Genomic DNA, 13569 nt, shown 5'->3' with positions numbered 1-13569 from the left:
GTTGTCCGGCTGGGAAACAGGGGATTGCTCTGGGGGAGCTCGTTCGTGAGTCATGGACTTCTCCAGGCTCCTCCTCTACCACTCCCACTCCCTCGCTGGCCCCCCCCACAAGGGCTAGCGTTTGCTCCTCGGGCTCCGAGGGGGTGGGGCTGCTGGGAATGGCTGTTCGCCCTTCTCCTCCTCTGCCCGGCTCCCTATTTTACCTGAAGAGGCAAAGATCTTGCCCACAGTGCACATGGGGCATGGAGGAGAAGACAACGGCACAGTCCGGGGCCAGCGGGGCCAGCCGGGAGCTGCCAGGCCCCCGGAGGATATCTGCGGTCCAGTACTTCAATACTGCAGTGGACCAAAATCACATCCTTCCCGGAGCCCTCCGGCTCATCCAGGAGCTGCGCCCGCACTGGAAGCCCGAGCAAGTTAAGACCAAGGTACGCGGGCGAAGGAAGGTGCAGGCTGGGCGGTGGAGGGGCACAGAGCTCCGAGAGGGGTGGGGTGGGGGTCTCCCAATCCCTTTCTTCTGCACCCCCTCCTCAGGCCGCCCCGGGGAGGGGAAAGCAACACGTTTCTGGGGATGAGGAGGCTAGAGAGGGGACTGGGGGCTGATCCCGAGAGGAGGCGGGGATGCTGCTATGCTGCTGCGTGTGTCGGAGCTACTCGAGAGCTTCTCTGCAGGAGGCATGGGGTGGGAGGTGGTTGGGTTTTTTTTATTTGCTTGGGAGGGCCGAGGAATACAGGGTTCGCTCCATCTTCAGGGGATGGGACTCCCCGATTTCTTTCTCTTTCTCTCCCTCTCTCTTTCCTCTCCTCTCTCTCTCTCCCTCTCTCTCTCTTCCTCTCTCTCTTTCTCCTTCCCCCCTCTCCCTCTCTCTCTATCCTCTCTCTCCCTCTTCCTCTCATTCCCCCCCTTCTCTCTCCTTCTCTCTCTCCCCCTCTCCCTCTCTCACCACGCCCCCTCTTGCTTGTTTCTGCCATGCTCTGTAGGAGAGGGTTCCACCGCCTGGGGATGCCACCTTTGCTCGATCATATCTGGTGTGCCTGGCATATATACCGAGTACAGGGGGCTAACTTTTTCTGGGAACCCAAATTACACTCCCCAGATCCATAGTCTTATCTTTTCCTGGGATTCTTGCCTTAAATTAACTGGGTACTCTCAGAAATCAGGTGTAGAGGTTCCTAGTTATACCTCCCTAGGGTAGAGAAATGGCCTCCCTAAGATTAGGTTGCCTTCACCAACCTCTTGACTTGTAAGCAAAGTCACATACAAAGACATGAATGGAAGGTGAAGGGAGGAGTCATTCACAGCACCCAAAAGAACATGGGATGTCTCTAACCAAGGAGAGTTACACAGTTTCTCCAGCTGACACATCTTTTCGCTGAGAAAAGGCATCACCTGTGTGCACACATCCTATTCCACCTCAGGGCCTACTCATTGAGAGAACATCTAGTCTCCCCCAAGAGGAATGTTAAAGCCTGAGTCCCCCAGACTTGTTTGTGAGAACAGCAGGACACTCTGTGCCAGTAGTTATGTTAGAACATTGACCAAGAAGTGGAAGATGGGGAGAGGAGTCAGCCGTGGCCCCCAGAAGGGGATGGTTCCTATTCAAATAGAGCCAGGCTGACTCTTTAGCCAACACATCTTTTCTCCAAGAAAAGGCTTCACCTGTGTGCACACACCCCATTCCACCTCTGGGCCTACTTGTTGAGTGGTGAATGTCCAGTCTTCCCCAAGAGGAACATTAAAGACCAAGTCCCTCTGACTTGTTTCATAGGATTGCAGGACACTATGTTCCAGTGGTCATATTGGAACATTGACCAAGGAGTGGAAGCTGCTATGAAGGTCCAGGGTGAACTGTGGAAAGTGACATTCTCGAATGAGGAAAGCCTCAGTGTGTACCTGCATGTTTGATGTGTGCTAGGGAGGGTTCATTTAGAAGAAATAAGTAATGTACACATAGTAGAAAGAGTACTGATGTCAGAGTTGTTAGAAGACTTGGTTGGGTTCTTCTAGCCCTAATTCTGCCATTAATTATGTGGCCTTAGGCCAATAATGATGTCACTGGACCTCAGTTTCCTGTTTAAAAAAAAAAAAAAAAGAGTAAATTGCCTTAATCTTTTAGGTTTTTTCTAACTAAATATTCTTATTCAACAAAGTACTTCCATTTTGTGCTCTTCTGTGCCTTGTTTCCCCCTTTATAATCTTGGTGAAATCAGTCCCTGTGGGCCATCTGTGCAACCTTGGGAATAATTGCCTTCTTTCCACCTAAGACAACATGCAGGTGTCTCATTGATATTCTGATGACATTGCTCCCTGACTCAGACAACCAGCTGAGTAAAGGGTAATAATAGTATTCTAGCACTTTAAGGTTGACCCTGAGATTCCCTCCATCAACCGTGTGAGGTAGGTAGTACAAATATTATTTTCTCCATTTTGCAGATGAGAAAAAGATGACAGACTCAGATTAAGTTCATATAGCCAGTAAGTGTCAGGATTGGGATTTGAACACAAAACTTCTGAATCCAAGACTAGCATACTTTTAGTTCTAGCTGCGAGAGGTGCCTATGTGGAGGGGCTCCTGCTTTGCTCCTCTGCCAGTACTTTTCATCTTTGAGTTAACTGAAAGAAGAAATTCAATTGAAGATAAGGGAGAGGGTTAACCTCTATGGACCCCAGAAACTCTCCATCCCAAGGCCCAAGTTGTGAGGAAGAACCAAACAACACCAAAGATAAAGTGGCCTGTCATTTTTATAGGTTCAGCTATAGCTTGCCTGGCACTGGGAGAAAAAGCAGAGACACACTGATTGGATTGAGAAAAAGTGGAGGAGGGTACTGGTGGGAAAGAAGTACCCAGTGGATTTTGGGGCACATCTGGGAGAATTATAGTGATTAATCTCCACAAAAGTCCTATTCTGATGCCTCATCACGGTCTGATGGTGACCTGGGGTTCTCAAAGGCAATGACAGCTGAAAATAAGCTCTGGCAAGTCCTCCTAAGCTGAGAAGGTTTTCAAGTATGGGCCCTCTCCTGATCTGTGTCATTGTCTGTGGCCTGTTCTAGCTAAGCTAAGAAAGGTTCAATGAGAAAAACAAGGTTGACTGGTCCAGGGAGGGGATCATTTTGACCACAGCACCTAAAACATCCAAACAATTCAATGATAGCTAAAGCAGGGAGGGGTTCCAACTCGTATCAGTTAAAAGGAATACCTAGTAAATCCTGTTTCTTTTGGAAATTTTGAAATGCCAATGTCAATGTAGACTCTTCCCATTAGCACACAACTTAATAGTGACTCCAGTGGAACTCTGAGTGAGGATGATGGGGCTGGGAAATCCAGCAGCCCTTCTCCTCCCATTCCCCTCAGCTCCCCTCCCCCCTTTCCTTAATTGTATAGCGCTTCACTGATGGGATCACCAACAAGCTGGTGGCCTGCTTTGTGGAAGATGACATGAAGGATGCAGTGCTGGTCCGTGTCTATGGGGAGCGGACAGAGCTTCTGGTGGACCGGGAGAATGAAGTCAGGAACTTCCAGCTCCTTCGGGCCCATGGCTGTGCGCCCAAACTTTATTGTACCTTCCAAAATGGCTTGTGCTATGAGTTTCTCCCAGGCATGGCTTTGGGGCCTGAGCATATCGTTGAACCCCGACTCTTCAGGTGAGGCGGGCTCCGGAGTCCAGGGAGAGGTTGGGAACAATTTGGATTGGTGGTGGGGAATCTCTGGGTCCAGATTGTATATTGATTGTATATTTATGATAAACTTCTGTTTGGTCTTATCTTAGGCCACCTGAGTTTTAAGCCCTTCAGCCACTTTTTGGCCAACGGCAGGTTTAGGGATTTGGAGGAGGGGAGAGGAGAAGGAGGTAGAAATTAACAGAACTTTGGTTTCTTGGATAGATTTTGTTTGAGTGGCAAAGGAGTTCAAGGAAAGGAAGGCTGCATCCCAACCTCTTCTTCTAGACTTACCCACATCCCTCCAAAACCTTAGAAATGGCTCACTTGTTCAACATTTTCTTTCTGTAAATATTTTATTGCCCATTATGTGTTAGGCACTATATTCAAATCTCTAGAGTGAGTAGAGTTTCTCTGCCCTCCCTTCTTCTTGTCCCTCGCCCAGGTATGTACAGAAACTGGGACCCATTCTAGAACTGGTATGTATTTTACTTGAGCTCTGTGAAGGCGATAAAATTCCTCTCCCTGGGCTTGAGGATTCTGGGAGCTGGACTTTTTTCCACCTAACCTAGATACATGTACTTAATTATTTCAAGCCCAAGTATGAGCTACCTGTATAGAAAGGAGACTTGGAAATGCTTTTAAGCAAGCTACTCCATAAAGCATTGCTAAGAGGCAGTCCAATCCAGTGGTTTTGAAATTGGGATTCTAATTCTAGCTTTGCACCTTATTACCCCACCGTGGCACGTCCCTCCTTCCACATTCTTTCTGCTCCTAAGGGGCTGGGCCGTGTCTTTGATTTCCTTAGTAAAATGAAGGTGTTAATCTATCTCTAAGGTTTCTTCAGTCTCTAAATTCTAACTACTACTCCTACATCCAGTGGGAAATGGGTTCTGGGATAACAAAATCTACACAATCTAAAGAACTGATCCAAGTTGCCCCTTGGGGCCTTAGGTATGAGGGGAGATTAGGGAGATGTGGGTTGAAAAAAAAGACTAAGCTCCTGTTGATTACAGACCAAGTCTTCAATGCTGTTTCTCCCTGGCTTGGCCATCTTAAGTGGCCTCTGAACTCATGACCAAGTCTTTCGCGGCCAACCAACTGGGTGAACTGAGAAAATATGACCCCCACAGGATCAAAGAAAACTAGGGGGTCATAGGGCACTGGAAATTTGCAAACCAATACAGAGAGTTTCTTCAGAAAACCTCCATCAGTGAAAGTTGCTTTCACCCCTTCAACCCCAACCTTGCCTTAAAGCTGAGGGCTAAGGACAGTAGGGACTGACTGGCAGATGGGAACGGGGAGCTTAGTGATTCCTGACCCTCTTTCATGCCCCAGCCCTGCTCAGTTACTCTGGGGATGGACGGGGTGGATGGTAGGAGCCCGGGAGCCCTTTTTTTGAATCCCTCCCAACTCTGTATCAGGAACTCCAACGCTGCAGAAATGTACCACTCCCACCCCCACCTGGGAAGACAATTGCTGTCAGTCATCCCAGATGGGAGAGATTAGGGCTGTCAGAAAGGCTGGGGAAGGGGTTTAGATTAGCCAGCAGGAAGAACTTTCTTTTCTGAGAGACACAGAACATCCTCTCGAGATGGGCAGGCCTGTTCTAGTCAAGGCCAGCTCTGTCTCCTCCTTGCAGGGTCTTTCCCTAGAGACACCTGCCTGGGTCGGGGTGGATCTACCTGCCCAGAGACAGGAAAAGAGGTAGAATGACCCCCCCCAAGAAGCCCCAATCACCTGGGGAGACCTCTTTCTCTGCCTACCCAGGCTTCCCAGCTCCAAAAATGCTGAGTGTAGATGTCACACTCATTGCTATTCCAGACAAGAGCTCTATTGATATTCAAGGAAACGCTCTGGTGTAGAATCTTCCTCTGGGAAGGGAGATGGGGAAGAGCTGGGTTTTCAGGTCTGTTCCTCCGGCCCGTGGGAGTGGAGTCCTTGCCCAGCTTTTCTCCTCCCACCCCAAGGCGGCCTCCTCAACCTCTGAAGCTGGCCTTGATCTCTCCAGCCCTCCATGGCCACTCTTCCCGCCCCCACCTTTTCCACTGTACACAAGGAGAGATGGGTGGGGGAGGGGGCCTGCAGAGGTGGTAGGCTCCCCCTCAGAATGCCATGGGCTGCCCCTTTGCCTCTGGAGGGCGCTGGCAGTCCTGTCTCTTCCTGGAGGGGTCCGAGGGAGGGGGACAAGAGAACAACATGGCAACAAGGTTTCAAACAGCAAATGCCTTTGTTGTGTTCAGCCCGTGATTATTATCCAAGCAACAGGCAAAGGCAGAGTGACAGAATGTTGGAGGCTTGAGGGATGGGGGGAGTGAAGTGATAGAGGAGGATGGGCCCTGGAGCTTCAGGGGGAGCACAGTGGTACCCAAAGGGATCCCGGTTGTCTGGCAGGGCCTCCGGCTCTTCCCAGCTCCGTTTTCCCCTCTTCCACGCAATCCCTTCCCTCCCAGGACCTTGGACGGCATCCCAAAAGAGCTTGCAATAAGAACGTGGGCTTGTGTGTCCTTGGCGCCCTGATGCCAACATCGACTCCCTCCGGCCGAAGAGAGGCTGAGTCGGGCCTACCTCCCTGCCTTGGCCAGCTTGATAAGAGGCGGGCACTTCCTGCCTGGTACCCCTCCCTTGGAATGAAGCATCCTGCCCGTGGCTGAGGAGGCTGGGCAGGAGGAACACTCCCTCTGTGCCAAACCCCCTCTGCAGCCTCTTACTCACCCCCACCATGGGCCATTCTATTCTTACAGAGGCTAGACAGTCATCATCCTGATCTTTCACATTTGTGGAATGCCTACACAGCGCTGCTCACACTCACACACACATAATCTTACAAATGGTCTCCTGTCGGATTCTCACGACAAGCCCATGAGCGAATAAATGTGACTGTGGATTATCACGTACAAATGAGGAACTGAGACTCAGCCCCAGTCTCCTGCCTTCCCTTCTAGTGCTCATGTTGAACTGTGCAGTCTCATTATATCTGTGTCCGACCACATGGGCAGTGCCCACCAATGACACATCACTATGTTACAGATGAATCGGAAGCGGAGAACGGAGGGAGGTAGCGTGACAAAGGAGGCGCACAACTATTAAGTGTGGGATCTGGGACTGGGATCGGGTCTTCTGATCCCCAAGCCCTTTTACTGTACCATGATAATAATAACAACAAAAATCGCTTCTTATGTGCCCAGAGCGATGGCTAAGTGTTTTACCAATGTTCTCTCATTTTGATTCTCACAACAACCCTGAGAGGTAGGTATTGTGCCCCTTTACAAATTAGGAAACGGAGGCAAATAGAGAATAAGTGACTATATAGGAAGTGTTTGAGACTGAATTTGAACTCTGGTCTTCCTGACTCTGTCCACTGTATTACCCAAGTAAGTCATTCAGCCTTGCTGAAATTAGTTTTCTTATATGTAAAATGGCATTAATAATGATTAAATCACCAACCTCCCAGGATTGTTATGAGAAACAAACTTTATATACCTTAAGATAACCTATAAGTAATATCAGCTCCTTTTCATAAGTCTAAATCCATTGGTTTTCTGGTACACCAGCCTGGCTGCCATGAATCCATGGCAAGTGGTGGGATGGATGGTTACAGGGTGAAAGAATGAGTAGAAAAGGATTACTGAAAGGGGAGAAAAATGATTGCTTTGAAGTCCTGGGCCCACCACCACCTGGTATTAGAGCTGGAAAGGGCCTTAAAGATTATTTAATTCAAACTTTACATTTTAGAACTGCCAATATTAAGGCCCTCAGAGGATATTCAAGTTGCCATTACATCATGCAGCTAAAGAATTCTTCCTCTTTCCTGATTCTGTCTTTGGAAATAGAATGGAAATCTCAAAAGCCTGAAGATTTCATTTTATTTTTCTTTTAAAAGTTCAGGGTCTTCCTGCCCCAAGTAGTAAGGGGGTGGTCCTCCCAATCCCTTTCTCTTTCTATCTCAGGAGATAAGGGAGGTAGGATGGTGAGATGTGGCATAGGAGTGTCAGGGTATGAGTGACCCTCGTATGGTGATGACCCTTGTATTTATGCTTTACCACAGGCTGATTGCCCGGGAAATGGCGAAAATCCACGCCATCCATGCCAATGGCTGCCTGCCTAAACCTGGCCTGTGGCCCAAGATGTACAGCTATTTCACTCTTGTCAAGAATTCTTTCAACCCCAGGTAAAGAAAGATGCTGTGGTCAGGAATCCCCATCCTATCATACCCATTAGTTCTGACTTAGACTCCTCACCTTGGAAGAGAAGTTAGAGTCTAAAACTCAAGAGAAAGGCATTTCAGAACCTTAAATTCAGAGCTGGCAGGGATCTGACAACCAGAGAGATTAAATGATTTATTTGCCTCAGGTCCCAGAGGTAGATAGTAAAGCCTCAGTGCACTCTCCTTCCCAGCTATTTTCCTTGCCTCTCCTTTGAATTCAGACACTTTGCTTATCTTTTGCTAGGGGTGAGCTGATTGGAGAGACCAAGTTCATGTCAGGTTTTTGATTGATTGGCAGCTTAACTTTTTTTTTATTTCTAGAACACTTTTCTAAGGTTTTTCACCCTTGAATGGTGAAATGCCATCTGGCCTTATGCCTTCGGAAAGAGAAAGTCAGGAAAGGGATCTCCTATTTTACCCAAGAGGAAAGAGAGGTGGTCAGGAGAATTTTGTTAAGGAACTTATTCAGTCTTACCCACACTGAGTCAGTAATTGAATCCAGATCTCCTAGTGGGCTTTTCCCTCCACTGTTTACCTGGATAAGGTCCTATGGCATCTATAACCTATATCAGATTGCTTGTTGTCTTGGGGAGGGGGGAAGATAAGGGAGGGAAGGAGAAAAAAATTGGAACTCAAAATCTTACAAAAATGAATATTAAAAGAATGAGGAAGACCTAATTTTGTTTTTATGAAAAAAAAAGATTTTATGACAATAGAATGGGGATGAGGCAGGCTTGGGATCCTGCAACCAGCAAGTCTGTTACCTTTCCTTTAGAACTTGTCTACCTGTATAGACTGATCAATCATTCTATCTCCAGGCTTTAGAGCCTATCTCAGACAGATGACTAACTCTCTTCTCCTTTCCCATCTCTGGAGAAGGAACTGGCACCACCTATCTGTCATATTCCACCCTTTCACGAGGGTCCTTCAGCTTTTTAAATCCTTCATTGATTTTTCTAATCCATAATCCTGAGGCTCCTACTAATCCCCCCAAACCTGTTCTCTTCATAACTACCTGCTCACCACATGCTGAGAAAAAATAAAAGGGCTCTCTTTTCCTCCCAGAAAACAGCACCCTTCTTTGTTTCTTCCCACATTTACATAATTAAGGCTTACAGAGCACTTTCCCTACAACAGCCCTATGAATTGGGTAGCATGAATATTATTGTCTCCATTTTACAGATGAGGAAATAGAGGTCCAAAGAGATAAGGTATCTTGATAGCCCATGATCACACAGCTTGCAAATGGAGACTGGATTCTGAACCAGTCCTCTCAAGTTAATCTATCTAGGACCAGCTCTTTCCCCCACACTGTACTCTATTACCTCTTATAGCTCCCTGTCCAGTCACTGTGACTTTAGGCTCTTTGACCCAAAGGAACAAGGGGAAGTGGGGGAGAAAGGATTATGCAAGTTGAAGAATCATTTCTTCTTACTGTGACTTTCTCCCAGTCTCCAACCAAGAGGTCATCCACTTAATCATTAACAAACATTTATTTAGGGACAGTTAGTGTTGGGTGGCCTTGACATGTCACTGTTGGAAAAATTCAAACCTCCTCTTCTCTTGTCCTTGTATGTCTCCTATTTCAAATGCCTTTCATCCTGCTAATGGGGCACTGAGAAAGCCCTTCCCCTCCCCAATGACCAGAAAATAATAATAATAGGAGCAAATGATCAAAATAGTGCTTAAACATTTGCAAAGAGTTTTTATTCTTGGAACCATAGAATATCAATATTGCAACAGAACTTGGAGATTATTTATTCCATTCTTTCAAGCCCCCCCCCCCACCCTGAAATTTTAGAATGGTATCCAGAGAGGTTAAAATGAAAGAAAATAAAAAGCTTGAATTTTATTTTGGATGGAGTGAAGAACCCTTTCAACAGGAGAGTTACCTGATCAAAGTGGTGATATAGGAAGACTAATTTGGCCTTGGTGTGTAGGACACATTGGAAGGAATGAGAGAATGGAGGCAGGAAAACTAGCCAAGAAGCTATTCAATAGTTCTGAAGAGAACAGGTATGAAAGGTCTGAATTCAGTTCAATTAATCAAGCATTAATCAAGTTTCTTCTATGATTAAGACATTGACCAGGATGCCCTGTGGAATACAGAAATAGAAAACCTTTAGGCTTCCTCTTGAATAGTTAGTGAGAGGAGGGGTACAAATACACATATGACACAGGTTGGGGATCAAGACAAGAGCAAAGGGAGGGCCAGGTATCAGCCAGTGTAATTGAGCTAGAGAGGTGACAATGGTTATAAGTAGGAAGGGACTGATTTGAGAAACATCTCAGAGCTAGAATAAATACAGTGTAGTTTCTAGCTGATGGGGGTGGGGAGGGTAAAGGGAAGGTGATTTGACTTGAATTGTTGAATCATGGTGTCTGGGAAGAAGAGTGATTCTGCTAAAAACTTAAGAATTCAGGGGGAGGCTCTAGCTTGGGAAGGTGGGCAAGTTTAGCTTCTTGATTTGAAGATAACTTTACTTAGCTTTCCTAGGTTCCAAGATAATGACAGTTCTCATGACCTTGATGTGCTCCTTGGGATATCTCCAGTTCTGAAGAGCTTCTTTTATCATCTTTGTAGCTTTTCTCTCTCCTCTTTTGACCCTCTCAGTCCTATCCCTGGCTGCAAGAGTAATACTTTTCACTCAGTGTGTTATTGTGATGATGGATACTAAAGTTGCCAAACCTACAATTCTAAAATAGATGCGAGAAGGTCTAGATGGAAGATGGTAGGCAATTGAGCCAGTGTTTCCAAATGCTCACTAGGGAAAAGGCAGGACCAGCTCCTCCAGAGCTTCAATTCCTCCTTCAGTCTTTCTTCCAATGAGTGTAAGAGTGAGAATCAATGTGTGTGTATTGGTGTGGGTGAGTATAGACCCTGTGATCCCAAAGGCCTTCAATAATGAGCCTATTGTTCTGTGTTTTAGAAGCTGACTGCGGCTCATGGAGGTTGGAATTGGGGTGAGGGTGGGGAGGCAAAGAGCAATAATGCTCTGATATCCTTGGATATTTGGTTCAGTGGCTTGCCCTCCTGGGGATGTGCCATCCTCAAAGGTCATTGAATACTGAAGAGAGTCCAGAACATCAGGTCTCTAGATCCTCCCTCCCTTTCCTCTTTTGCTCAATTGCCTTGGAAGAAAAAACACAAAAGAGACCCACAAATCAAAGAAAGACCACGTTTAGTCACACTCACCCAAGCCTCCTCCCCTTTACTGATTGGTTCATTCTGAACTTAATTGGGACTGGGCCAAATATTTGGTTTTACATGGTACACAAATCAATGTGCTTTTCTAAGAGCCAGAGTCCAGACCATTCACATCATTTAAACCCAACCCAATCTCGAAATGATCTTAGGCAAACAGGAAAGAACTATTTAGATTATTCTGAAATTGACCCACCACATCCATCAGACTTAAGGGAACCTAAATGATATCTCTGTTCTTGTATCCCAAGAAGTGTTCAGGGATGGTGGTTTAGGTCTCTCTTGTTTTAAAATAGGCAAGATGGATTAAATAACATCTAGGGTCCCTTTCAACTCTACCATGATTGAATATTCAACACATTCGATTCAATTTAACAAACATTTACTAATGACCTATCAGGAAGGCGCTGTGATAGGCATTAGAGAGAAAAGGGTAACTGATGATAGTCTCCTGGGAAGGAATATGGCAAATATTCCAGAAAAATATATATGATGTGGCAAAAGTGAAATCCAAATGCCCTGGAAAAAAATGAGATGAAAGAAAACACTTTTACCTGGGAGGAAGATGGAAGGCTTCCTGGAGAAGTTGGTATCTAAACTGAACCAATGAGGAAGAGAGAGAGAGAAGATTTTCTCCCCTCATGCCTGATTAAACATGGAGCAGTGTGGGTTTTGTTTTGTTCTGTTTTGCACTTCTGGAAGATGGTTATCATTATAACTAGGCTACCCCTGTCTTTGAGATATTTCTTCTTAGTGTTTTGAGAAATCTTTTTTCTTTTCCACCTTGTCACTATAGTCATTCTGTTCTTGGTTGGGTTTTGAAGGCTTGACTTTTCATTCCTAATTATTTTCCAGGAGATCTGCCTGTCCTCCTTCACACAATATGTAATATCTTAAATGTGTAGAACCCTTTATGATACTTAAAATATTTTCATATTTATTATCTCAATTGATCTTCATAAAAAATCTGTGAAGTAGTCAGGGGAGGTATTATTGCTCCTATTTTACAGATCAGGACACTGAGCCCAGAAAAGTGAAATGACCAGCCCAAAGACATATGACTGGTGACTGGTAGGGATGGGATTAGATTTCAGGTCTCTTGGGACTTAGTTTAGTGGTATTTCTATCCATTACACTACTTTCCTAATCCTCCCTCACACCTGACCTCACATCCTATTGAATCAGCCTTTCCCAGAGCATACCCAGTGTGGAAGTCCTCGAACAGGAAATGGCCTGGTTGAAGGAGCACCTTTCCCAGCTGGATTCTCCCATAGTGTTTTGCCATAATGACCTGCTTTGCAAGAACATCATCTATAATGAAAAGAAAGGTGGGCACATCTCTGTCCTGTTGTTTTTGGAGTGGGAGGGAGTCATTGAAAGGAGGCAGAGGTGGCTTGGTAGCAGGAATATTAGGGAAGGCTGTTCTACCACAGAAGTAAAAGTGAGAGCTCTCAGCCAGGTGCCTGGGCCATGGTAAGCAAGGCATCCTGTCTCTGTCTCCTTCCATTCTATGTCTTGACACATTCTCTTCCACTCCATTTAAAGGAAAATGACACATCCTCTTCCTCTCCTCTTCTCCCTTTTGTTCCTTTTCTCTACCCCTATCATCTTCCCCTATCCTTTTTTTCTCCTTCCCCCTTCCCACTCTCTTTTTTTTCCTACCCCTTCTTCCTCCCTCAGCCTCTTTGTTTACAAAGGATCCTAATATGGGTTGGACTAGCTATTTCCTGAGGTCCTTTTTGATTCTAAAATGTTTTAATTTTGAAGTCATCTTATCTATTCCCCTGCCTCCAAGCATATGCTTCCAGGCCTCCAGAGAAAAAAAATCCCTCACTTTTCTAATATACACCCCATCCCTGTAAGGACAGAGAATATTTCTAATCTTAGTCATGCCGAATGCTTTTTTTTTTAAGTGTGGAATGTTAGGGGGAATCATAGAATCATAAATCTAAGGCTGGATGGAACATCAGAAGCAATCAAATCCAACTCTTTCCTTTAAGAAAGCCAAGGCACAGGAAAGTCAACATTTGCCCAAAGTCACATTGGTAGTAAGCATCAGGCAGGATTTGAATCCAGGTCTCAGACTCTGGATCTTTTCAATGTGGAGGAAGGGACTTCTAGATCTAGAGAGAAAGGGAGAAATAGAACCTTTATTAGAGGGGCAATGGAAGGGGAGCCAGAGGACAGGGCAAGAATCATTGTATAAAGACTATGTCCCCTACCTCTCCTCAGACTGGGGCCCAGGGTATGTAGTAACATCCATTCTGAGCATTTTTTAAAAAAGATCTCCTTGCCCCTTCCTGATCCTTATCACTTCTCCCACGTTTCCCTCGTTGCAGGTCATGTCAGATTCATAGACTATGAATATGCTGGCTACAATTACCAAGCCTTTGACATTGGCAACCACTTCAATGAGTTTGCAGGTAAGTGAGCAATCATCCATTAGAGTCTGTCAGAACCAGGATGAAGGATAGGTAAGAAAGGCAACTGCCTGGG

The 13569-nt window shown here is 45.7% G+C and overlaps 1 protein-coding gene across 1 annotated transcript in view; it reads left to right on the top strand.

Moving 5' to 3' along the window:
• The first annotated feature begins 134 nt into the window (after positions 1 to 134).
• Positions 135 to 13569, top strand: part of ETNK2 (ethanolamine kinase 2) — a 30771-nt gene continuing 17336 nt past the window's right edge. Inside the window, exons 1-5 of the mRNA XM_031937187.1 lie at positions 135 to 428; positions 3387 to 3646; positions 7710 to 7832; positions 12259 to 12401; positions 13413 to 13496. Coding sequence (XP_031793047.1) covers positions 159 to 428; positions 3387 to 3646; positions 7710 to 7832; positions 12259 to 12401; positions 13413 to 13496 — 880 coding nt within the window. The 5' untranslated portion in view covers positions 135 to 158. The remainder of the gene's footprint in view (positions 429 to 3386; positions 3647 to 7709; positions 7833 to 12258; positions 12402 to 13412; positions 13497 to 13569) is intronic.

The sequence above is a fragment of the Sarcophilus harrisii genome, chromosome 4 (genome assembly GCF_902635505.1).
Source record: "Sarcophilus harrisii chromosome 4, mSarHar1.11, whole genome shotgun sequence".
In the NCBI taxonomy this organism is placed as follows: domain Eukaryota; kingdom Metazoa; phylum Chordata; class Mammalia; order Dasyuromorphia; family Dasyuridae; genus Sarcophilus; species Sarcophilus harrisii.
The sequence above is the reverse complement of the archived record's forward strand: the minus strand, read 5'-3'. Positions and strand labels throughout refer to the sequence as shown.